Here is a 27,087-nt window from a genome sequence, read left to right as displayed (position 1 = left end):
TTAAAACAAATAGAGAATCAGCAACACAAGAGAAATTCAGCAAGGAAATTGTAATTTAAAAATCAACTCAACTAAATGAAATACATTAGGCACTTTTTGGATCAGCTACACTTTGAAGACATCCTAGAATGTGAATATACCTCTTGTTTAAAAGTGTTTTAAAATGCTTTACAAGTTCAGGAGCAAAGCCCGTGTGATCCTGAATCCCTCACCAGCTTCCAAAACACAGCTAAGGATATGAAAGTTGCATCATTAAAACTCTGGGGGCAAGTCCTAGAGAAGTGACAGCCTCTATCACCATGCTCAGATAAGTGTGGTACCCTGCATGCTCTGTCTCCAGGCTCAAAGACTAGCACACAGCCATAGTAGGTCAGCTATCAGGGTACACTTTTCTCAGGGATTTATTAAAACAGACAAAACCAGGGCAGGAGGAATGGCTCAGTGGTTAAGAGCTCTTGCTGCTATTTTAGAGGACTCAAGTTCATTTCCCAGCTGCACACGGGCAGCTCACAACTCTGGAGACCCTCAACTCCCTCTTTTGGCCTCTAGGCAGCAGCACACACTTGCACGAATATACACACAAACTATTATAAACCTTTCTTTAAAAAGCTGACAAAAATATTGAATTGATGACTTCTTTAGTAAACTGCTACTTATATTGAGTTTACTAGAGATTCTTGGGTGATATATATTAAAATGGTCTGATTTCACCCATTTCTTTGATAGGTAAATTCTGCTTTGATTTTCTGCTTTTTTTCTTATACCAGGTTTTTTGTTGTTGTTGTTGTTTTGGTTTGGTTTTTTTTTCCCCCTTTGCTCATTCTCTTTCTGTTCTGTTTTGCTCTGAGATGTGGTCATAGTCTGTAGCTCAGACTAGCATGGAACTCTCTGTAGCCCAGGCTGACCTCCAATTTGTGGCAATCCCCCTGCCTCAGGCTTCCAGGTACTGGAATTATAGGCATGAGCCACTGTGCTGGAAAAACTTCTTGAACTAATGTATTTTTTGGACTTATACACACTAGAGGAAGTACTAATACTAAGTTACATGCTTAGTTCAAATACTTGAATCTTTAATAGATTATTTTCTTCACTATTTGCAACCTTATAAAAAAGTAACTGTTCTTAGCAAAGATCAGGGTTTTTTTTAAAGATTTATTTATTTATTATATATACAGTGTTCTGCCTGCATGTGTGCCTACAGGCCCGAAGAGGGCACCAGATCTCATTATAGATGGTTGTGAGCCACCATGTGGTTGCTGAGAATTGAACTCAGAACCTTTGGAAGAACAGCCAGTGCTCTTAACCTCTGAGCCATCTCTCCAGGCCCGCAAAGATCAGTTTTTGTTTTATTTTTGAGATACAGTCTAATTATGTAGCTAGGCTGGCCTCAAACAAACAACCCTCCTGCTTCAGTCTCCTGAAACTGAGAGTGTAAGTACACACCACAATGCTGGTTGGCTTCTCTTAACAATGGCTGTAAGTCTTTGTCTGACATACTTCTGCCCAATGACTTTGCCACACAGATCACTCTGTGTCCCATTCCTGTGTGACACTGCCGAGCAGTGATTCCTCTAGTCACTGAGTCGCCAGACTAAAGACGTGGTCAAACTTGTCAGCACCTCAGAGGACACACTTAAGTGAAACCCATCTTCCACCCAAACCTCTATTCATTCTAGAGCCAATCAGAATCTATCCAAGTTTATTTTCAGTAAAAGCTAGTCTACGATAGATCCTGAAATATCTTCCTACCTCTCAGTATTCTTCAGCTTTCTCTTTATGGCCTTTCAATCTGGGCTAGGAGGTCAGACGTCTATACTGCATTGGGCGATGTAGTACCTCCATGATTGTGTTGTGTTTTAGGACAGTTCCCTCACAACCATCCTGCACTTTGCTTCCATGGTAATTTCTCCAAATCTGAAGCTGGGGCTAAATAGAAAAGTTGCCACATCTCAACCTTAAAACTCTCTGGTAGCTTATTAACAAAATATAAAGAATTTTTCCATTAAAGTGCTACCAATGACTACAGAAAATAAATAAGGGGCACAGGCCATCTGACATGCAATAGCTTCTCTCTTCTTGAAAACATCAGTGTTGTATTCAACTCACTTTGTCACTAAGAATGTTTTATCCAGTGACTTCAAAGCTGCCATCTCAGTCACTTGTCTCTTTCGTGACTCACACACTTCTGAGCTCCTACCTGAATAGTCCTCAGGTGGAAGCATGGTTTCATTTTCCAAAGTTCATTTAAGCAACAACGTTAGACTCCTTCCTTCAGGCTTGGTATGTAGTTAGCATGTATAAGTATCTCTCATGTTCCTTTTGTTACCAGTATTCTTCCTTTTTTTTCTCTGCCTCGCTAAATCTTTTTTTTTTTTTTTTTTTTTTTTAAGTTTTTCCGAGACAGGGTTTCTCAGTGTATCCCTGACTGTCCTGGAATTTGATTTGTAGACTAGGCTAGCCTCGAACTCAGAGATCTACCTGCCTTGACCTCTTGTGTGCTGGGATTAAAGGTGTGCACCACCACCCAGCTCTCTTTAAATACTTTTCCTTTTTCTGTACATAAATTTTGGTGCATGACAGAAACAAGACTATACATTTAAACTAAGTCCTTTGCATCTCAAAAGTACCTTGCCAGAATAATTATGAAACAAAGAAGCCCCTTGTTCTCCTCGATTTTGTGTTTGTTTCTAAGCAGATCTTAATATGTAGCACAAGCTGACCCAAAACTGTGTCAGCCTCTGTTGTGGTTTGAATGAGAAATGTCCCAGGTGTTTGGACATTTGGTCACCAGCTGGCTGACAGTGCTGTTTGGCAATGTTGCTGAACCTTTAGGAAAGTGGACTCTCACTGGAGGAAACTGGTCGCTGCGGAAACTTCGAGGCTGCCTAACCCAGCCCCACTTTCTGTTCATGCTTTGTTTTCTAAGCGCAGATGCAATAGGACCAGTCAGGCTGCTGATCATGCTATCCAGATGCTGCCATGTGCTCCTCACCACAGCAGACTGTAGACCCTTCAAGTTGCTTTCATCGAGGCATTTTATCACGGCAATAAGGAAGTAACTAGGATACTGCTAGGCTTATAGGTATGCACGCCCATAACTGGCTTGAAGTTTTTGTTTTTTCTTCTGTAATCATTAACACTACTATAATTCCTATAAGTATCCAATTAAGATTCAGTGTCAAGGTACTGACTGCTGAAATACGTATACAATGCTAAGGCAGCAAGAGAGCTACAGGGCCTACGTTCTTCCACAGCTCTGGGCTAGTGAAACCTTGCAGTCAAACATACTATACAGTCATGGCGCAGAAGCAGGTGCCTTTGCATTGTAGGACATAGTCCATGGAGCCTACCCCTGAATGGAGCTGAAAGGACTGATAAGAAAACAGACAATGGTACTGTCTCTGAACACAGGCACGAAGCAGTCTCCTCTGAACAGAAACTCTACCGCACACACAGCAGACGACTGCTGTGACAACAGCCTGGAGAGGCAGGAAAATCCTTTCATTCAGACTTGGGTTTGAAAGAAAAAGTCCAGAACGAAGTAATTTTTCTCAACATAAGTTAGTGTTAAGAAGTCTAAAGAAATTCTATACATCCTATCACCAGAGCGCCGCAGTATTCGGAATAGCACTGTGGAGCCCGAGTACCAGCACCTGGAAGGTAGAGCTACGAAAGAAACACAGGGCTGACATCAGACTAAACTCTGGGGGCTGAGGTGAGAGTAATGATAACGCCCTCTAACACAGTTATTTCTTTCTGAAATTCAGATGCTTATCCTAATATTTTTTTAAGAAGTGAAACTACTTTATAATGAATTCTTACTTTATAACAAGTATTTTCTTTGCTGGATACAATTTCCAGTTAAGTCAAAGTTTTATTCAAAAATATATAGAGCCAATATATAGTTCAACTATTCAACTCTTTTTATCCTATCTACTTCCTACAGAGACACCAAGCAACTGCAAGATACTATGGAGGACACAGGGCAGGAAAACCCTGTGCTACGCACAGCGGGCACTGCCATGTACGGCAACAGAAGCCACATTCCTCTAAATGTATTTTATTTGTATACTGGCAAAACTCTAAAGAAAAGAAAAGAGAGGAGGGGAGGGGAGGGGAGGGGAGGGGAGGGGAGGGGAGGGGAGGGGAGGGGAAGAGAAAACAGCTGGGCAGTGGTGGCGCACGCCTTTAATTCCAGCACTCAGGAGGCAGAGGCAGGTGGATCTCTGTGAGTTCAAGGCAGCCTGGTCTACAGATTGAGTTCCAGGATAGCCAGGGCTACACAAAGAAACCCTGTCTAGGAGCCCCCACCCCCCTAGGAGCCCCACCCCCACCCCCAAAGAAAAGAGAAAAGGAGAGGAAAAAGAAAAGGAAAGAAAAGAAGCCCAAGTATAAACCAACACAGAATGTTGCCATATAAATAGGAATTAACTATGTGTTAAAACAACAATCTGTCTTATGTCTTTGGAAATAAACACATATATACATACATACACACAATTTCACAAAACTCTTAAAATATTTTCAGGATCATACTGCTAATCCTTTAAAAAAAGAAAAGAAAAAGACAGGCAAGTCTAACTACATAGCCCTGACTGGCCTGGAATTTCCTCTGTAGACCAAGCTGGCATAGAACTCACACAAATTCACATGCCTCCACTGGGATCAAAGGAAGGGGCTACCACACCCAAACACTAAACTTATTTTTATTTTAACACTATTATTATTTATTAAGATCATTGGCAAGCAAGATTATAATTGCAGAAGGTATTCCAGTTCTCTAAAATCACAACAGTTTAAAGGACGAAGGACCACTGGAGAAGTATCTCCAAGGCAAAGGAAGAGATACCTCCCCATGAAAGAAAGCCGGCTGAAACCACAGATGCCAACTGGCTCCAGGTATGAATCCCATAAACAGAAAGAAAACAGATGCAGTGGACTCCAAATTGAGAGGGAATCTTAAACACAAATGTATGAGGAAGTTTTAATCATCACCTGTCAACTTTAGAGGACACTAAAGTAAATATTCTTGCCACACTAATAGCTTCAACTGCACCTGCAACTACATCCTAATCAAGGAAACAAAACATAGAAGGGAAAACAGTCATGAGCAGCAAAGGATGTCACCAAAATCTACGAGACAAAAAAAACCTAGTGTGTTAGTTAGGGTTTCTATTGCTGTGATCAAGACCACAGGAAAGCAACTTGGGGAGGAAAGGGTTTATGTCAGCTTACAGCTGTCCCATCAACTACTGAAGGGAAGTCATGGCAGGAACTCAACAACAAAACCAAAGCAGAGACTATGGAGGATGCTGCTTACCGGCTGGCTCCTCATGGCTTGCTCAGCCTGCTTTCTTATACAACCCAGGACCTCCAGCCCAGTGGGGACAGCCCACCAGCAATCTAGGCCCTCCCACATCAACCATTAATCAAGACAAATACCCACAGACTCCCCTACAGGCCAATCTTAGGGAGGCATTTTCTCAACTAAATCCCCTCTTCCCAGGTATGTCCAGGTTTGTGTCAAGTTGAGAAAAACCAACCAGCATACTTAAGTTTTTAACAAACCAACAAAACACAAAGTAAACTAAAAAAGGAATTCTAGAATGACAGACTTGAAAATATGTGACTCCATCTTTTGAGTGAGTGAGTGAGTGAGTGAGTGAGTGAGTGAGTGAGTAAGAGAGAGAGAAAGAATGAGAATATCAAAAGCAATCAGGAAAGTTTCAGCAATTACAGGAATACTGTTATTCTATATGTGATAGTGGTACTGGAGTTGTATTTTATTATAAGTCTTCACTCTTCAGGAAAATATACTAAAATATTTATAGATGAACTGGTAAGTGTGCAATATGTTTCAAAATAGTAGTTTGGGACTTAGAGGGCAATACATAATGAAAGAGAAGAATATGAGTTAATAATTTTCAAAACTGTGGTCATTAGCTTTCTTATATTTTGGATATGTTGAACACATTTCTGGGTTGGAGGGGTGGGAGCAAAGCCATGCTGGTGAGCACATGTGACTAGCAGTTTCTCTAAGTGAAAAGAACTCTATGTAAGACATACATGGGACACATCTGCTACTTTACCTTTTTAGTTTCAGAAATAATTTATAAAAAGTAAAACTGAACACATTTCACAAGGAATATGAAGAAAAACGACTCTCTCTGTACCCGAGTCAGGCCGCCCATCGGAGCTCCGAAACTCCTGCATTCTCTTTTCAAGCTTTTGCTGCCGCCGCCGTTTCATAACCACCTCAGGATTAGAAATTGTCCGAGTAAAGCTGGTTTCAGGCATGTCTTTGTAAACTTCAGCAGCCAGTCGAGAATTCTCACTGTAAGAAAAAAGATCACCAACAATGTTTCAAATTTTTTCTTCTCTTAGAAATATAAATTATCACAATGGCAAATGTCATCTGTCTACATCTGTCCCCTTACAGATCTGATGTTTCTAGTTATCATGTGCTAATTACAATGAGATTAAAAATACAGCTTCTTATGCGATGGGTGGTGGTGGTGCATGCCTTTAATCTCAGCACTTGGAAGGCAGCGCCTGGTGGATCTCTGTGAGTTGAGCTCAAGGTCAGCCTGGTCTACAGAACAAGTTTCTAGGACAGGACCAAAAGTGCACAGAGAAACCCTGTCTCAAAAACCAACACACACACACACACACACACACACACACACACACACACACACACACACACACACAGCTTCTCAGCAAGGTGGTGGTGGCACACACCTTTAATCTCAGCACTTGGGAGGCAAAGGCAAGCAGATCTCTGTGAGTTTGAAACCAGCCTGGTCTACAGAGTGAGTTCTAGGACAGCCAGAGCTACACAGAGAAACTGTCTCAAAACAACAAAACCAAATAAAACAAACCACACACAGTTTCTCTCAAATACAAACTTAGACTAAGAAATGTGTAATCAAACTTTGCAAGTTTACAACTCAACTGTCATGTACAAAGGAACTAGGCAAAAATAAAGTGCTGTGGGATGGTCTGTATGTCAAATCTGTTGCTCTGATTGGTCAATAAATAAAACACTGATTGGCCAGTGGCCAGGCAGGAAGTAGGTGGGACAAGGAGAGAGGAGAATACTGGGAAGCAGAAGGCTGAGGCAGACACTGCCAGCTGCCGCCATGACCAGCAGTATGTGAAGACGCCAGTAAGCCACCAGCCACGTGGCAAGGTATAGATTTATGGAAATGGATTAATTTAAGCTATAAGAACAGTTAGCAAGAAGCCTGCCACGGCCATACAGTTTGTAAGCAATATAAGTCTCTGTGTTTACTTGGTTGGGTCTGAGCGGCTGTGGGACTGGCGGGTGACAAAGATTTGCCCTGACTGTGGGCCAAGCAGGAAAACTCTAGCGACAATAAAGATGTATAGAATGTAAGTTTCGGTTTCTAGCAGCATTATGCTACAACACAGCAAATGACATTACAGCACAATATTCTAGATATAAGAACCAATACTGAAGAACCTTACTTAAAATTATAGTAAATCTTGAAGGATCTAAATTAAATAGCACGATGGTTTTGGGGGCAGGGGTTGGTTGTTGTTGTTTTGTGGGTATTTGGGGAGGGGGTTGGAGACAGGATTTCTTTGTGTAGCTCTGGCTGTCCCGAAACTCGCTTTGTAGACCAGGCTGGCCTCTGCCATCAATGCACCACCACCACCCAGCTGCGTGACTATGTCTAACACCTAAAAGTTCCACCAGCATTTATTTTCCTGAAGTTAAACTTTCATAGGGATACTGCTCCAACAGTTTCTGCAAAGGAATCAACTGTACAAAGTGATGGACAGAAATTGAATATAAGGTCTGATGAAAAAAAAAAAAACCCTAAATACTTGAATAAATTTTAACAATATCAACATAATTGTAATCGATATGTAATCATAAAATAATTTATTTCAAAATAAGTCACACTTTAAGCTATCAGTTAAATGATTTAATTCATCTGAAATAGTTCATTTTCTTAATGAAATAATGTACCTCTCATAAAGTAAACCAATGAAAGAACAAGCCACACAGTGTCATATTTAAACTCTCCTTTACTAGGATGCTTTACAGGAGCAGTATATCCATGCACCTTTTTTCTCTTGCATAACTACAATAAATAATAAACCTACTCAATACTATTCACAATCAGTGACACAGGCGTCACCTCCTAAGAGGCTACACTACAACCAGGCTTTTGAGATACAACAGGAACATCCAAGGTGCATCTGAATTCAGAAAGGAAAATCTGCTCAGCTCCCTAGTCCTGCCAACTCTGGCCAGCTTTTATGAGCTAAATATGGAACCACAATTGCCTCTGGGACCAAAACCACAGAAGAGAGTTTCAAAGGACTAGCTGGAGACATAGGGACAACTGCATTTGGTGGTCTGCTCAGGAAAAACACTGTTAACTAGTGTTTGCCTAGAGTAAGTGTTCTGCACTTGAGATGGGTGCCTGCTACACACGGAAGGACCTGACACTCTGAAACAAGCCTGGCAGCCTCACTCAGCTTTGCCCTCATTTACCATAACTGAGTCAAGTCAGCTGTATTACACACACCCACAGTGACACAAACATTTCCAGAAAGACCTACCTGTCATCCCCTTGAGAAGGCCTTTCTTCCTTATCAGAGGTTTGTCTCAACGCCTCTTTTTCTCTCTTCTTTTTTTCCTTCTTTTCTTTCTTTGAGAGAGTTCTTTTGAAGTTCTGAATAACGCCTTCTTTGTCCTGCTTCTCGGGTCCATTACTCTGAGCCTTCTGGTAAAAGTAACATCATCAGCACACCGACCACCACCAGGAACCACACCCAAGTCCTCAGGCTCTGCTGCTTCCTGCACCCCACGAGCCAGACAAGTCAACAAACTCACACAGTAAGAGGTGGGGAGCACACTGTCACCTGACTAAGCTGACAGTGACATTGTAAAATCTTTCACAACCAAGGGAACTGTACATTTAGGATATATTCATTTCACCATATGTAAATTTCATCTCAACTTAAGACTAATAAGAAAACAAAAATCCAAATTCACATAAAAAGTAAGGTGCAATTAAAAAAAAAAAGGAAAGAAAGAAAATAGGGTACAAATCAGGAAATCTGACTTTTAATAAGTAAAACCCAAAAAAGTTATCATAAAGTAACCTGAGAGAAGGAATCTGATGGGAATGTCTTTCTGTATGCTTGAATATATGTTGCTCTGATTGGTTGGTAAATAAAGCTGTTTGGCCTATGCCATGAGAAGCAAGATGTAAAAGTGCTGGTAAGCCACAAGCCATGTGGCAAAGTATAGATTTATAGAAATGGACTAATTTAAGATATAAGAACTAAATAGCGAGAAGCCTGCCATGGCCATAGTTTAAAAATAATATTAGCCTGTGTGTGTTTATTTGGGTCCGAGTAGCTGCTGGAGAGATTTGTCTGGTGAGAGAGATCTGTCTTGACCAAAGGCCAGGCGGGACACAGGAAAACTTTCAGCTCCAAATGGCACCCACACCTGGTGGCAGTTTCCACATAAAACCTGAGAGAGCTTAGGAAGAGATTACAAATATAGCTAAGAGCACCTTCCTAGTCATGTCGCTCATGGCAGGCCTAGGTACAATGATGTATGTAGCTTTGGTGGGTTCGTGGCATGCAGGCTCGAGCTACAGTGGTGGATTCCCTCCAAGTTACACAGAGGTTTCTGCAAGCTGTGCAACATGGTGCGTGGTGGATATAGCTTTTGCTAGTACAAAAAAAAAAAGAAAGAAAGAAAGAAAGGTTTCTGGGCTACACGTTGCTTTAAAAGAGGCACAGACCCACTGCTTCCGAGAGTTAGTAGTACACATGGCTCAGAGATGGAGGTAAATTACCTCCACCATGTTGGAAAGCTGAAGTGGGCAGAGTCAGCAGTCAAGGAAGCCACTTCAGTCCTAAAAACGCAGTTTAGCAGTTTAAAAATCTCTCCTGGTCAGAGAAGGATTATAGACTCACAATAAGGAATCTAGTAAAAATATGGAGGGAAAAAGTCTACTGAATAGGTATTTTCTACAACTGCAAAGAAATATATTAGCAGTAGCTATCTATAAGCTGGTTTTCATGAACCAAAGTTGTACCTATTTTTGAAAAATGTCTGATTTATTTTCCACATCTTGTTTATTAGTTGCTTATCTTAATTTGAATTTTCAACCTACAATCTTGCCTGTTAACATTACAAAGCTACATTGTTTTTAAGTAGTTTACTACGTAAAGAAGAAAAAATAATAGTTATGGTATGAGCCGGGCGGTGGTGGCGCACGCCTTTAATCCCAGCACTTGGGAGGCAGAGGCAGGCGGATCTCTGTGAGTTCGAGGCCAGCTTGGGCTACCAAGAGAGTTCCAGGAAAGGCGCAAAGCTACACAGAGAAACCCTGTCTCGAAAAACCAAAAAAAAAAAAAAAAGTTATGGTATGGAGGAGGGGAAAAAATCTACTTCATTAAAAGGTGAGTTAAAAAAAAGAACATTATTATTATTATCCCATTTCATTTATAGACACTTATGACACTGTATTACATGCCAGTAAGGATCAGCGGCCAAGCTGAAATCAGGGTATATATAAAGCATGAACAGCAAAGCCATGGGACCCATTCTACTTTACAACAATGCAGCTAGCCACCAGAACCCAGTGACGAGGAAAGCCAAGAGCACATCTGTGTAGCCATCCAGGATAGCACACAGCATGGACACAGAAAATCCTTGTTGTTATACAGTAATAGTGTTTTCATAAGAGGAAAATTTAGAAGGTAATTTCAACCTCTGTATTTGCTACCACTTGTTAATACCAAAATATTACATAAGATGCCACTCAATTCAGACAGAACTACACACTTTCCAATTATATCCATGGAGTACGATTGGCTGTGCCCAGCTCCTGCCTCCAGGACTGTGAGTCAGAGCAAACCCTTTCTCCTTAAGTTGCTTCTGTCAGGGTGTCTTATCTCAGCAACAGAACAGCACCTGAGACAGTCTATCACACCACCCAAGGAAGTTTCCCGATTCCTAATCTTAAATATGTAGTCTACGAAAATGCTCTCAATATGCCTTAGGAAGTTGCATATCACAATGTAGGGACCCAACATTTCCCTTGTCCCTTTTACTTCCTACAGAACAACTTTGATTCTCTAATTTGGAAGAAAGCTGAAAATGACAAGCTGGTCATCGGCTTTTCTCAAAAGCACACAGCACTCCTCTGGAACAGTGAGGAACGATGAGTGGGTGACAAACAGGCAGAAGAGGCTGCTTCTCTAGTGTGATCGAGGAGGTGAGGGACTCCAGGAAGAAGAGTGGAGAAAAGCTCGCACGGCAGAACATAAACCTCGTCCATGCTGCTGACCCAGCCCCAGACCACAGCGGGCATCAGACACAGGCACTGCTCCCACCTTGGCAGGAATGGCGTCATTCTCATTCTTAAGGACAAATCTCCCTTCCCGATCGTCCTTGTTCCAATTCAACTGCACAACTAGAGGTTTCTCATCAATGTCTAATCTTCTTTCTTCTTCAAAACATGAATGGAAAAGAAGAACAAGCCGTGGTCATTTCATGGCATGAGCACAGCATCTGCCATATGAGATACATTTAATTTATGCACATAAAGTATTTTAGTTCCTCTACTTGCTGATAGGCTGGAATGTATTGTTTATAATTTTGTATCAGTTTTAATTAGTCCAGTACCTTGTTGCTACTGTTCTACCATGCTAGACACTGACCAGGTGAAATGTATTGTTAAGAATGTTAAATCAGTTTTAATTATTGGATATTTTCTTGCTAGTGACTGTGTTTGTCACCACAGATCCAGTGCCAGACACTGACCAGGAAAAAACACTTCCTTTATTCTGATAAATTGAGAAAACTAAAGAGATGCACATTTCTATATATCAAACTATCACAATATGCAAATAGAAAATAAGGAAATCATGTTAATGGTACATACGGCTCCACTGATTCAGATTTTCCTTATCAAGAAATGGCAATAGACCCATCACCTGTCTCAAGTGACAGATGCACTAGCCTTCCCTTCAGTGAAATTGTCCTCCAATCTACACACACCCCATGACATGTGCCTCCTCACTCATATTCCTCTAAGTAACCCCAAAAATTCAGTGGTTCATCAAGCTGGACTTTGGTCTGCTGCTGATTCTCTATCTGGGGTTAAGTAAATATTTGTTCATGTCTCCCCAGTAACAGTCTCGCACAACGACTGCTAACGTTAAAACAAGTAGAAATTACAAAATATATAAGATTTTCCTCAAGATGTCCTATTGTTCCCAAAGAATAATAAAAATGTGCTATTAACAGAATGCAAAAATATGATGGCAAGATCACTGACTTGACCTACACAATATTTAACTGGGTTATAAGTAATCAGGACATTATCATCCATCCCTGAGATTTCCTACAAAAGCATGTAGCACACAATACCATTGATATACAAGACACTCAGATATGCTGGGTGAATTTTTTAATAAAATGCTAATGGTACTTATTTTAAAGAAACCATCATACATAAAATACATTTATCATAATTTCTCATAAATGTTATGTGCAAGAACTTGAACATTTCTCAAACTTAAAAAAAAGTTTGCCATCCTGTCAATCACTCTGTTGAGTGTGGGAATAAAAGAAAAGGAGATGAGCAGTAACCTTGGGACCTGATCATCACACGGCACAACTATTGACCCAAGTCAGGACACAGCCTCCACTGACCTCCACTGACATGCACTTCATAGAGGGAATACTTGGGAGAGGACAGCATGCGCATGTCAGGGCGGAACTTCTCTGCCAGTGTTTCAATCACATCTTGAGTGGTTGCTGTGCTAGATACCCGAATGCATTTTGTTGCGAAGTTTCCAGCAGCTTTATCTTGAAAATAAAATCTCATGACTCCATGAAACTCCAGATCCTACAAGAAAACAAAATATGTTATTGAAGAAGTCACTCTGAAAATATTCACTTTCTAGTGATAATAAATGAAAAAACTATCCATTAGTTTTTTTTTTTCAAATGTTTATCACAAACATCTTAGAAGTTACAAAATGGGTTTTTAGCACTCAAGTATGATTTTGAACAGTTGTCTAGAGCGGCATTTCTCAACCTACGGGGTCAAAGGACCTTTCACAGGGGTCACCTAAGACCATCAGAAAACACAGATGTCTACATTACAGTAGTAAAGTTACAGTTATGAAATAGCAACAAAAATAATTTTATGGTTGGGGGTCACCACAACATGAGGAACTGTATTAAAGATCACAGATAAGGAAGGTTGAGAACTACTAGTCTAGAGTTTCTAGGTATCTCACATATAAAACAATGGCAGTAGAGCAGTGTTGTGGAATATTATTTTAAGATGTGTTACATTTGCTTATACTGTGGAATATTTATTTAGTAATACAAAGATGTGTTACATTCTTTTATGTTGCATTTTATTTAACTCTGTGAAGCTATGTTACTTTTCCTGTCTAAAACACCTGATGGTCTAATAAAGAGCTGAACAGCCAACAGCAAGGCAGAAGAAAGGACAGGCAGGGCTGGCAGGCTGAGAGAATAAACAGAAGGAGAAATCTGAGAGAAAAAAAGAAGAGAACAAGGAGAGGAGGATGCTAGGGGCCACCCATCCAGCCACACAGCCAGTCATGGAGTAAGAATGAAAGTAAGATATACAGAAAAGGAAAAAGGCCAGAGACAAAAGGTAGATGGGATAATTTAAGAAAAGTTGGCAAGAAACAAGCCAAGCTAAGACTAGACATTTATAATTAAGAATAAGCACCAGTGTATGATTTGTTTGGGAGCTGGGTGGCAGACCCCCCAAAAGAGCCAAAGAGCAAATAAAAATAATAATTTGTACCAAATGGGGCTCTTGAATTTCCAAAGGGCTTGAGAAGAGAAAGCTTAAAAAATAAATAAATAAAAAATAAAAAGGACACGGCTCTTTTAGGAGGTGCTGCTGTTCAGTCAGCAGGGCAGCACTAAATAAAAATGGCAAGCTAAGTAAAAACCACCTGTGGCAATACAGGTACCGGCTTTCTACAGCTAGGAAAGTTGAATGCAGTTCCTGGTCACACGCCTCCAACCTGGCTGCGAGTTTTAGGCTTGGCTTTCACAAACCCAGAGGTGGACAGAGACAGCCACGAGAGCTGCTTAGAGCATCTGGTGTAGCTTAGCAGTCTAAAGTTTGCTCCTGCTGTAAAAAAGGCTAAAAGACACATGGCAAAAGAGGTCCAGAGGGAATAAACCTCTAAATAGGTTCCAGTGTGTTTTACAATGAGCACAGGCAAAAGACAGAAAGAAAGAGAGAGAGAGAGAGAGAGAGAGAGAGAGAGAGAGAGAGAGAGAGAGAGAGAGAAAGAAAGAAAGAAAGAAAGAAAGAAAGAAAGAAAGAAAGAAAGAAAGAAAGAAAGAAAGGAAGGAAGGAAGGAAGGAAGGAAGGAAGGAAGGAAGGAAGGAAGGAGAGAGAGAGGGGGGAGGGAGGGAGGGAGGGAGGGAGGAGGGAGGGAGGAGGAAGGAAGGAAGGAAGGAAGGAAGGAAGGAAGGAAGGAAGGAAGGAAGGAAGGAAGGAAGGAAGGAAGGAAGGAAGGGGGTATGGCCAGTCATAGAAATAGTTTAAATATAATAAAGTCTTGGCAGGGCGGTGGTGGCGCACGCCTTTATTCCCAGCACTTGGGAGGCAGAGGCAGGCGGATCTCTGTGAGTTCGAGGCCAGCCTGGGCTACCAAGTGAGTTTGAGGAAAGGCGCAAAGCTACATAGAGAAACCCTGTCTCGAAAAACCAAAAAAATAAAAAATAAAAATTTAAATAAATAAATAAAGTCTTTAAAGAAAGAAGAAAACAATAAAAGAGAATAAGCCACGTAGAGATGGGAAATAGGGAGTCTGGATCCTGTATGTTATTGTATTGCTTTTGAATTTTTTGGTTGTTGAGAAGCAAACAACAGCTGCTAAGAGACCTGGAAAAGAACTGATGAAATAAACCAGCCTATACACTTTAGGAATGCCTTAACTTTAAAAAATTAGTCAAAAAATATATTTGTCAAATGGAAATCAAAATGCTTTTGAGTTCTGTTCCCACAGGAGACAGGAAATGAGAGACTGTGGATTCCTTCAGGAATGAGATGGATTTTTTATGAAGGAAAGCAATGGTGGAATTCCAGCCCAAGGAGTTTGGTTTCATATTCTCCTCTCTAAGGCGGGCTGAGGTTCATGGAACTATGAACCTCCTTTGATTTTCTTGACAAATTCCAAAGGATAGGTCATATATAAGTGCAGGTCGCACCCATGTCTCTAGCAGGAATAAAGACTTAGCTGTGCTATTAGCACCACAGATTCTTCTTGCTGCTCACTCTTTGCATCTAATTATTAAATCAGAAACCAGGTAGAGGTAAAGCAAAGTCTTCATTTATTTACTTAACCAGGTGGTACACACACCACTGTGCTCCAGTTGAGATCAGAGGACAACTTGAAGTAGTTGTCTCTTCCTACCATGCTCCAGACATGAAGCTGTATCATCAGGTTCAGTGACATGTAAAATATTTTTACATGCTGACTTTTATGCTTTGTGGGAGCTTTCCCTTCTCTCAGAAGCCAAATTCTCACTCAGTGACCAATAAACTCTCCAGTTTTCCCAAATCCACAACCTTTCCTGCAGATACTAATGAATTAAAAACACTCAGTTAAAGAACAAAAATCTGGGGCTGGAAAAATGGCTTAGAGGTTAAGAGGACTGGCCGCTCTTCCAGAGATCCTGATTTCTATTCCCAGCAACCACATGGTGGCTCACAACCATCCATAATGAGATCTGGTGCCCTCTTCTGGTGTGCAGGCAGACTACTGTATACATGAAGGAGGAAGAGGAGGAAGAAGAAGAAGAAGAAGAAGAAGAAGAAGAAGAAGAAGAAGAAGAAGAAGAAGAAGAAGAAGAAGAAGAAGAAAAACAACAACAAAAAGCAGTACTTGAATGGTGTTAGCAAGTATATAAACATGGAATTAAAGCAAAAAAAAGGAAAGCAGTCAAGTATATTTCTAGTCCAGAATTTTCCAGGGCTTGTTCAGTCTTGGCCTATCAGGTATTCTTCCTAGTGTGTCAGTGGAAGACCAATGATACTAGGAATTGGGATACATACTGACAAGGCATACATCAGCCATAGTCCCTTAGGGATTAAGCTGAGCATAAATATGTTCCACAGGCAATTAGGTCACCAATTATGGGGTGAGAGCTGATGAAGCGTACGGAGTTAGCAAGTCTAAGTAGAACTATGTTAGTTGGACCTTTGCTCTGGGTCTTCCAGAAATTATAGCAACTGCCTCTTTGGTTTGGATCAAATAACAGAGCATAGATGACATGCCATTTAAATATTGCTGTGTTAGTATGTTAACCTGGAAGTCTGTCAGAACACATGTGGATTAGGTATCTGAAGTAGAATCTGAAAATGAGTGTTAGTAATATCAATACTTCCTAATGTCAGCCTCTGTATCAAATACTCTTACATGCTACTTTCTCAGCTCTCTCACCCTCTCCCTGCTTCAGACTCCCTCCTGCCCCTCTAGCCCACTAGACTTATTTAAGTGCCTTCCACTTCAGATTCTGGTCTCTTCTCTACAGGTTTCTAAGACAACACAGTAAAATAATAATAATAATAATAATCGAGTTATATAAATTTAAGTTTCTATATGGGAGCCATATTTTCACCCCAGGTTGCAAGATTTTCCCTAGTGACACCATGAAGACATATTTACATCACACTGAACACTCTAAGTATCCGGAACACTTGCACAACTGTCCTGAGTGCCCAAAGCTCTCTCTGACAGGTGTCACATCATAAAAGCAGGTAAATGTCCATAGTACTTAATGATTCTGCTACAAAGCAATTTTGTACCATTTCTAATAATGAAACAGTCCGATGCACCTGTCAAGAAGGCATCAGTTTCTCTGAGAACTATCAAGTAATCCAAATCACCTGGTATTAAAGAACCAAAACAAAGCAAACAAAGCAAAACAAAAAACCACCCAGACACAGTGCCTGCTACTAGCAGGCAGGGAAGGCATGCTCTCTAATATCCCCAGAATCACCAACTGTTTTTTAGATGGGAGCAGACACAGACAACTGACTGTCCTCACAGTGAGTCTCATCTATCATGTGTCCCTTACAGAAAAAGGAAACTCGGGTACAAATTTCTCTTATTAATGTGGTCAGCTACTACCCTTCCACAAAGCCATGATAAAAAGGGAAAAGTAAACCTCTGGGGAGTGAGGAGGCACTGGTATCTTCACCCAGAGCCACACTCTTGGTCCTGCTGATCTTTGTAATCAAACAATTCTCCATGTCTTGTGAAGCTGAAATAAAATAGTCTATAAAAAACTTGGACATGACTTCAATTAACACTACATAAGTGTTAATGGGTAATTTAGTTTCGTGTTCCACAAGAATAGCCATGTATACTTGTAACCAGAATAGTCCCTTAATAATTAAGGTTAACATTCTGTTTACTCAGCCAATTCTAAATCTGGCTGGTATTAGTAAGTCTACCAAGTTTTATCAGACCTAAAAGTAATAAAATCAATTGCTGAGCCTAAAATGGGTTTATAGTGACTCAATGGACAAGAGGTAATAATTATTGTAATTAATATACAGTAAAGAGCTTTCTAAATGTTGGGTATTAAGAATTTTACATTTAATTACCAACCTAAGAGTTGAGTTCTATCATCATCAGCATTAAGTGGGGGAAACAGAGGGGTTAAGCACCCTGGCCACAGAAAAACAGCTTCTGCCCCTGCTTTCATCTCAAGAGAATTATGATAGTAATTATTTTTCTTTGGCCTTACAGGAGGTATAAGATAAGTCTGAGAAGAAATAAATGAATAGGAAAATAAGAAAAAAAAGACACCTAGAGCCCAGAAGCTATATACTCCAGTTTCCTTAATTAGTTTTTTAAAAAAAATCCTGATGTGTACAAGACCCCATTTCAATCCCTACTAAGTACTGTGAAAACAAAGATATGGCCAGGCACATTAATACACTTCTGTAATCTCCACACTGAAAAGACTGAGGCAGAAAAGGATTACTATTTGAGTTGTACTTAGACTAGGTAATAAGTTCTAGGCCAGCCTGTACTAAACAGCACGACTCTACCAAAAACAACCACCACTACTCAATAAACTTGGGGCAGGAGTGCGTATGTGTGAATGCTTTGCATGCCTGTGGAGGACAGAAGACGGGGGTGGATTCCTAAATAGCTCTGCACCCAGCTAGGTTGTAGTTAGTTAGTTGCAGGTTTTTAACTTCTAGGCTTCTATCATTTTATATATTAAGATTTTTTTTTCCCCAATATTCATTATTTAGTACTTCAGAAAGGAGGCAACTTTGGCTCACTTCAACAAGTACTCTGCCTGTGATGGTTGGTTCATCTCAACTGGCAACTTAATGAGGTCTAGAACCACCTAGGAGATAGGCCTCTGGGCATATCTCTAAGGTTCCCTTCACTGCATTAACTGAAGTGGAAAAAAACTGTACAAGAAAGCACAGTAAATTCCATTACAACACAGGAACAGGGAGAAAGCTCATGCTTAAAACCCTAATGCAACTGAAGGAATGCTAAGAAATATACATAAAACTCCCATGGGCCAGGTGGGGCAGCTGGTAGCACATGGCTCAAATCCCAGCACACAGGAGACTCTCAGGCTAAGGTTTGGGCTACACAGTGAGTTCAAACCAGTCAGAGCTACCAAGTGAGTACCTGTCCAAAATGGAACACACATCTCTCATGTCATAATACAACTAACAAAAAATTTCCAACTTGCATCAAAAAGTTTATGATTCAGAAAAAGATCAAAACCCAAATTTTTAAAAAATAAGTCAAAAAAAACTTTTCAAGAAGTTATCAAAATGGTGAATAAACTCTTAAATGTACAAAATGATAAACCACTCAACTCATGGCAAAACCATCCCAAGATAATACAACAAACAGTAAGAGGCCTTTCCTCAACAACCCTAGCTGGTAAAAATCCAAAAGGTCTGACAACATATACTATTCGTGGGACTTAAAAAAAAAAAAAAAAAAAAAAAAAAAAAAAAAAAAAGAGCATACCCAAGGGAGCAGACTGGCAGTATTTTGCAAAAATCACATACACTGGCACAATAATTCTGCTTTTGTGGTCCTACCACCAAGGATAAAATACAATACAAAACATGTTAACTGCCTGAGGCCCAAATGAACAGATTCCAGTATATGTATGTGTGGTGGTTTGAATGAAAATGGCCCCCACAGACTCATAGGGAGCGGCATTATTGGAGATGTGGCCTTGTTGGACAAAGTGTGTCACTACAGGGTGGGGTTTGGGATTTCAGAAGCTCAAGCTTGGTCCAATGTCACTCTCTCTTCCTGCTGCCTGCAGATCCAGACATAGTACTCTCGGCTCCTCCTGCACCATGTCTGCCTGCATGCTGCCATGTTTCCCCACCATGATGATAATGGACTAAACCTCTGAAACTGTAAGCCAGCCTCAGTTAAATGGTTTCCTTTATAAGAGTTGCTGTGGTCATGGTGTCTTCACAGCAATAGAAACCCTTATTAAGACAGCATGTAAGGAGATGAGATGCTGCCCCCAAGCATTGAGAAGGCTCTTATGGACACTGGTAGAGTGCTGCTAAAGACAAAGTATGTACAAAGGCAAGAGCATGGCAGCAGGCCACCGGGGAGAAAGAAACCTCAGCTGAGGAACTGCCCAAATCCACTTGTTTTTCCACCATGTTTATGAGAGATTGTTGATGGGAGAGGGACCAGCACACTGTACCTGACACCATTCCTAGGCAGGTAGGTATGAGAGAAATAAGAAAGTTAGCTGAGCATAAGCCAATCAGTGAGCAATAAGCAACATTCCTCTGTGGTTTTAGTTCCAGGTTCCTGCCTTGAGTTCCTGTCTGACTTCCCTCAGAGATGGACTGCAACCTACAAGGGTAAAGTGAAATAAAGCCTTTCCCAAGCTGGCTTTCAAAGGTGCTTTAACATACCAGCAGGAAGCAGATTACAACAGCAGGCATCAGAAAACCTATTTAAAAAAAAAAGGAGGCACCAAAAACAACATCCATTTTACTACATTTCAAAAAAAATCCATAAGAAGACGAACCAAAATGCATTCATCAATGGGGAGAAGCATATTTTCTTGTCTTTTTTTCTTTTTTCAGCTTTTTGAGACAAGATTTCTCTGTGAAACAGCCCTGGTTGTCCTACAACTCACTATGTAGACCAGACTGGTCTCAAACTCACAGAGATCCACCTACCTCTGCCTCCCAGGTGTTGGGATTAAAGGCGTGCGCCATCATATCCAGCAGCATATTTATTATTATCTAATTATACTTTATTACATGATTTCTTTTTTGGAACTATGAAATTATTTTTTAATTAAACTTAAAATATAAACACTAAAAAGATTCAATATGAAATGAATCTATATAATAACTGATCACATTATCACACAGAAAATAATGTCTAAGTGATTTTAGAAAACAACGTTTTGTCCCAGACAGTGGTGACATATGCCCTAAATCACAGCACTCAGGAGGCAAAAGCAAGTGGATCTTTTGAGTTCAAGGCCAGCCTGATCTACAGAGTAGGTTCCAGGACAACCAGGGCTACACAGAGAAACTTTGTCTGGGGGGGGGGGGGGGGGACCCACAAACTTTTAGTTTTACACTCCCAGTTGCGGAGGATTACAAATTCCAGGCTAGTCAGGTCTCCACAGGTAAACTTTGTCTCAAAAGATAACCTTTTCTTTGGGGATGTCTTGCCAAATTTATAGATAACACAGATGTGCATTTAGAGTCAGATAAATAAGATTATTCGTGTATTTATGTAGCCATATGTATTTTATATTTCCAATGCCATGCAGTCTTCTAACCCTTTATGGCAACGCCTCCCCCAAAAGTGTTTTTGAAAGTACAGTTTTAAAATACATGGGTAGCAATTTGAGTGTAAAATTAGTCATTGAAGAAACTGAACACTACATGATAACCAATTATCTTGACAACCAAATATAAAAGTGGGCAACATTTGTATTTACTTTTCGCTCTCTAAGGTATATGCCAAACAGAATGAGGAGACAACACAGCTGTTAATGATATAAAGTATTTTTTTTTACTTTACAATCATATAGACATTTTATTTTCAAAGTTATCTAGTACAGTACATAGTTTGGGGCTTTATGAATCAATTATAATGTGCAGATGAAAAGCTAACTTCATAATTCTATAAAACTAAACCTTCCTTAAGCTGAAGTTAGATTAAAAGAAAAGGAACCATAACTTAATGAAAAAGTGGTTCCTGTTTTCTGAATGGAGTCACAGAAATAGGACTACAACAAAAATAAGTTGTTATGAAAGCATTTTGTTTTCTTTTCACTATGGTCATGTATCTGTATGCAATGTATTTCTTGAATAAAGTTTTCTTGAGTTAATGAGTGGATGACTGTAGAGATCAGCAGACAAACAGCGCCAACTCCGCACCTTACATACCTTCTCCTCTTAGGGACCAAGGCTCTGAAGAAGACGCCTTCAAATTCCAGGTCAGAAAAAGATCAGCAACAGTTTTACATTAGGAAACAAAGGAGCTCTCCAAGGCTGGTTCCTGTCAGAAGAACTCAGCCACCAGAAGACACAACAGAAAACAAGCTTGGGGGGGAGGGGGGATGACGACAAAGACTGCAACCTACCGAATCACAGAATACAGGAAAAACCTACTAAAGAGAAACAGGAAAGCCAAAAGAACTATGGCAAAATCAAAACGGGTAATAAAGGGACATAATGAAGGTAATAAACTAAAAAAAAAAGGAAAAAATTATTCTGCTTTCCTACAATTTGGATCACAGCTTCTTAGGACTGTAGGTGGCAGCCTCATGCGGCCTCTAACTGAAGGTGAGGACAAAGGCAAGAAACCCTGCCAGCAGTTCCTGTTTTGTTTGTCTGTAGCCCTGGCTCATCTGGAACCTGCCACACTGGCAGGTTTGTACTTTGACGATCTTCCTGCCTCAACTTCCCGAGTTATAGAATTACAGGCATGGGCTACTACGCCCAGAGACTAGAACAAGGTTTCTGAACAAGTCACGACTAAAAATTAACCCGGCATCAATCTACAAATCAATAAATCTAAGAATGTGAGATGTTTCTGCCAGCCCATGCGGCCTTTTGTGACATCACCACAGCTTTGGTTCTGAATACAACACACAAGCACTTTCACATGCTGCCACACCACACAATGCCAGCTCACAATGCCTGAAACAAATCAGCCCAGATCGGAGACTATGGTACATTATGAACTGCTTTTTTTTTTTCTTTTTACTGTAAATGGGAAGTTTTCTGATTTTATAGAAGCATGGTAGTTTAATTGAAAACAAAGACTCAGTTATTTTCCTACTATCACTCCTCATCATACAAGTATAAAATTTGTATGCCTTTGGATTGGATTGTTGGAATGTTTATTTGGCTTTAAAATCTGCCATTTCAGTTGCTCTACTAAGTTTAATAAATCATTTCATAAACTTTACCTTGGGATTAGAAATATCCAATAATTTCTGATATGGTCCTAAATTTACTTGTCACTTTGTATTACATATTTATGCAAAGCAGCACTCAGTATTGATTATGAAATCAAAATATTGATTAACTATGAAAAACACTGAAGATGTTCTATGTCCTAAGGTATCAAATGTTCAGTTAAGAGTTAACTTTTTAGGTAAGAATAAACAAGCACATCCATCTAATTAGTGTGCAAATTTAATACATGACAGAATTGTGTATGTATGTACTAAAGAATTACTTCAAAATAAATTTATGATTCATTATCAGTAAATGCTTGATTTGTATGCCTATGTTTTATACCTATATACCTAGTGTCACACAAAAACTTCTTAGGCAATGGGGCTGAAGAGATGGCTCAGCTGTTGAGAGCACTTGGTGCTCTTGCAGACAACCCAGTCTGCAAGCACATGGGGCAACTCACAGCTTTAACTCTAGTTCCTGGGAATCTAATGCTTTTTCTGACCTCTGTAGGCTTCTGCATGCACTGGTACTTACACACACACACACACACACACACACACACACACACACACACACACACACACAAATATATTTTTTACAATTATTTTTTAATTCGTAGGCCAAAAAAAGCAACAAATGGAAAAAATAAGCAGTTGTGGCTTGGACAATGAGAAAATACATTTCTATTTGGAAAGAATTTCAACCAACAAATGAGAAATGATAAAATTAGAAAAGGATGATTTTGTAAACCCTAAGTGACCAGGACAAAGACCTCACAGATGACACAATTAGATGAAGGCTAAAAAAGAGCCTGACATTAGAGGGGCTATCACAACTCGATCTAATGTGATAGATGTAAAATGCTCAACCCTGCTTAAGAAATGTGTCTCTTAAGTAAGCCTCAATCCATAGAGCCTTTAAAGCTGAAGACACCAGCAAAATCACCTTCACTCTGCAAAAAAGCAAAGGAAATCTAGAACTGGGAAATTCTATAGGAAAACCAACCAATGTTCTCAGAAAGTTTATAGTATTTAAAAGCACTCTAAGATTAAAAGAACTAACGGCAATGTGTGACCCTCAGGTCTGATAAACTAACACAAAACCATATTATTGGTGGACAGTGGGAAATCTGAATAGGGATAATACTAATTTGTGGATAACAACAAGGAATTAAAGGTAATTTTGTTATTGGCAAGACACATATTTAAGTAAGAGGAAATAAAATGACAGGTTCTAGGATTTCTTTTTTAAATAGTCCAGCTAAAAATAACAACAAAATGCCTGGTGTGGTAGTCCATACCTTTAATTCTAGCATTTGGGAGGCAGAGACAGGCAGATCTCTGTGAGTTCGAGGCCAGCCTGGTCTACAGAGTGAGTTCCAGGACAGCCAGGACTACACAGGGAAACCCTGTCTTGATAACAACAACAAAATAATGCCTTAAAAGACAAAGACTGAAGGATGGATTTCACCTGCTTGAAAGTCTTCACATTAAAGATTAAAATAGTTGCTGGGAATACTGGTACACAAACTTAATCCCAGCAATCAGGAGGCAGAAGCAGGTGGGTTTCTGTGAGTTCAAGGTCAGAATGGTCTATATAGTGAATTCCAAAACAGCCAGGGCTATGTAGAGAGACCCTGTCTCCAAAAACAGAGGGGGGTGTAATAAGAATAGCTATAGTGATGAGATGGCTAAGTAGGTAAGATAAAGGCCTGACTTCCTGCATTTGATCCTAGGGCTCCACACAGGAGAACTGACACCTACAAGGTGGAGTCACATACATGCTATAACACACACGCCCCCACAAACACATCTAACTGAAAAGAAATGAATGAATGAATGAATGAATGAATGAATGAATGAATGAATGAATGAATGTTAATTAAAATTGTTAATCTCGCCAGGCATTGTGCTACATGCCTGTAATCCCATGCACTTAGGTGACTGAGACTGGAGGTCCAGAAGTTCAAGGACAACAAGAGCTACACAGTGCAACGGTGTCTTAGAAGTGAGCAGCCATTTCACTAAACATCCACAGGGCCCTTCTGAGATACATGAGTACTGTGTTCCCTCAGCCGTACATCAGAGGACACTACTGCATTCTGTGACCCGAGAGCCTGTGCTTACTAAGGATTAAGCCATCTATCATAAATTGAGGCACTTGATCTCATTTTCTGTCTATAAATTCTTAAGTGAACAAGTAGTTGGAAAGGGTGTGTGTGTGTGTGTGTGTGTGTGTGTGTGTGTGTGTGTGTGTGTAAATCCTATTAGTAACAAAATAAAGTAATAATACAGTATACATTTAAAGTCTAGGTGTAAAAAATAGGAATTAAGATTCACAAAAAGAAATGGTACGGCATACATTTATATTCCTATTATTGAAGCAGAATTTCTAAAGTTCAAATCATTTCCAGGAATTTAACTGACTCTACCCACATTAACACATATCTGTTCAAATAACCATGCACCTGAAATCAACTTCTACTTTCTAATATTCAAAAGAAAGCCCAAGTAGAGAAAACATGAAAACCTATATTCATGTCCTTTGTATACATAATCCTAAGTAGACCGTGTCTAGGTCTCAGCAAGGGTGAGGCCCCATACAATTATACGCACTAAGGCTGAGAAGCTACCATTCACCTGTGCTGTACTATTTCCATCAGTGCAAAATAACTTCGTAAACTATGGCAAGTTAACCAAAGAATCTGCTATAATCAAAATGTTCCCACCTACATCTACACTAAAACTGAAATCACAGCACTCAATTTATTTCAACGTTTAAAAATCTTCAAGCCACCTATTTAAATTAACAGTATCTTCAAAGCTCTACCCTTTTTTACTATTATTAACTAGCAAACACACATTTTTAAATATTTGCTTTCTTTTTATTGAAAACTCTTTTCATTCTGATCATAGTTTTAAATTTGAGCGCTTTCTTCAGTATTCTTATGTTGATGTCTTTCACAATGACCCCAGACAGGTGCATGTGGTTGAGAACCGGGAAAGGTAGAAAGAGCCAACAACAAACAGTAAGCTTGGAGTGGTCCCTGAGACATAAATGTTACAGCTTTCTAGTTGGGGGAGAGGAGGCGTTATAAACAACAACAGAAAGCTTCACTGCTTTGCTGAAGAACTGAAACACTTTCCTGGCCATAGGAGCTGGATCCTGAACTACAGCTGGTACCTGGTACCACCAAGCTCCCTGGCCTCTCTTCTTGTTGCACTGTCTGCGTTACCAGATGACCACAGCAGACTGGAATGTCACTTAGTACCGGCCTGAGGAAAACAAAAAGGTAAGCTGCAGACATCAGCAGCCATTTTAGGAGGGAGGTCTGGTTGTTCAGGGGAGTTTCTAACTGTGGTTAGTTACGAAAAGAACAGAGCAAAGTAAGACCAAAGCAAATAACTCACTTTTGAAATGAGTTTTCTTGATAGGACTCACAAAATGAGAACTACTGTGAACAGAACCAGTCACAGAACTGGATTCTCAGTGACAGGGAAACTGCACCAGAGCAACTGCTTCAGTCCAACTCCCAGTTAACGGACACACCACACGAGTGCACACACACGCCAACCAGGAAAGGGAAAGTGGTTTCTAGAACATGGTCTCCAATAATGGTACACATCACTGGGATGCACTCAAGACAGGGATACAGGCATGCAGCAAGTGTCATTACGCCAAACACCATCATCAGTGATTCTGTATACACTAGTCACAGTATCTAATTTAAGGATACCTTTTTTTAATGTGTCATATTGTGTCTGTGTGTCTGTGTGTGTGTGCGTGCACACACACTCAAGCATATATGTGTATGCAGAAAAGTGTGCATGCCAGTGCCTATGGAGGCCAGAGGACGAGCTGCAGGAGTCAGTTCTCTCCTTCCATGTGAATCTCAAGGACCACACTCAATTTGTCAGGCTTACAGAACACACCTTTTCCCACTTAATTCACATGTCAGCCTCTTAAGGATACTTTTGAAAAAAAAAATACAATTTCTAGATGTAACTACACACAACATAAAAATAAACAAGCTTTCTTCCTTTTAAATTATGGAATACAGAGTCAACCTAAAACATACAACACCAAACCTAATTATCTTACCGAAACTGCCATTCCCCTGCAAAGAACACCAAATGATATAGTTAAACATAGAGTTGTGAATTTTCATCCTAAGAAAAGCAAGATGTTCTGCTACAAAGAGGCAAGCAAAGGAGGACAACAGAAAGGAAAACACAGAAAATACCACAGTGCAAATATTAATGCACACCCAGTGGCTACCAGGTGCCTGCCTTATGCCAAATGTTATATTAAAGGGTTTTTATATATCTACTTAAAATTTCAAAACCCTGGGAAGTGGATACTATCCCAATTGCTGTCTGTTCCACAGAGAGACTTATCTATATACTATTTGTACTTCGGGTTTCAAATGAGTGAGTTGGTTAAGCAGAGTGAGTTTATTAAGTATGTAGCAAACAGAAATAAAGGGGCAAACAGCAAACAGCAGACAGAAGCAGCAGAGAGATGGCAAAACATCATCAAATCAGGTGCT

General features: G+C 40.0%; 1 protein-coding gene across 16 annotated transcripts in view; it reads right to left on the bottom strand.

The window, feature by feature from the left end:
• Afdn (afadin, adherens junction formation factor) overlaps positions 1-27,087 on the bottom strand; it is a 130,964-nt gene that overhangs the window by 80,073 nt on the left and 23,804 nt on the right. For 9 of the 16 annotated variants that reach the window (XM_028866624.2, XM_028866608.2, XM_037200526.1 and 6 more), the window contains exons 2-5: positions 12,722-12,917; positions 11,398-11,513; positions 8,599-8,762; positions 6,174-6,334 (exon numbers count right to left, since the gene is read on the bottom strand). In XM_028866624.2, the coding sequence (XP_028722457.1) occupies positions 6,174-6,334; positions 8,599-8,762; positions 11,398-11,513; positions 12,722-12,917 (637 nt within the window). The remainder of the gene's footprint in view (positions 1-6,173; positions 6,335-8,598; positions 8,763-11,397; positions 11,514-12,721; positions 12,918-27,087) is intronic. The other 7 variants (XM_028866609.2, XM_028866613.2, XM_028866618.2 and 4 more) reach the window with 3 other exon arrangements.

This window comes from Peromyscus leucopus, chromosome 8a (assembly GCF_004664715.2).
Source record: "Peromyscus leucopus breed LL Stock chromosome 8a, UCI_PerLeu_2.1, whole genome shotgun sequence".
NCBI classification, from domain to species: Eukaryota; Metazoa; Chordata; class Mammalia; order Rodentia; family Cricetidae; genus Peromyscus; species Peromyscus leucopus.
This window is presented reverse-complemented; position numbering and strand designations above follow the sequence as displayed.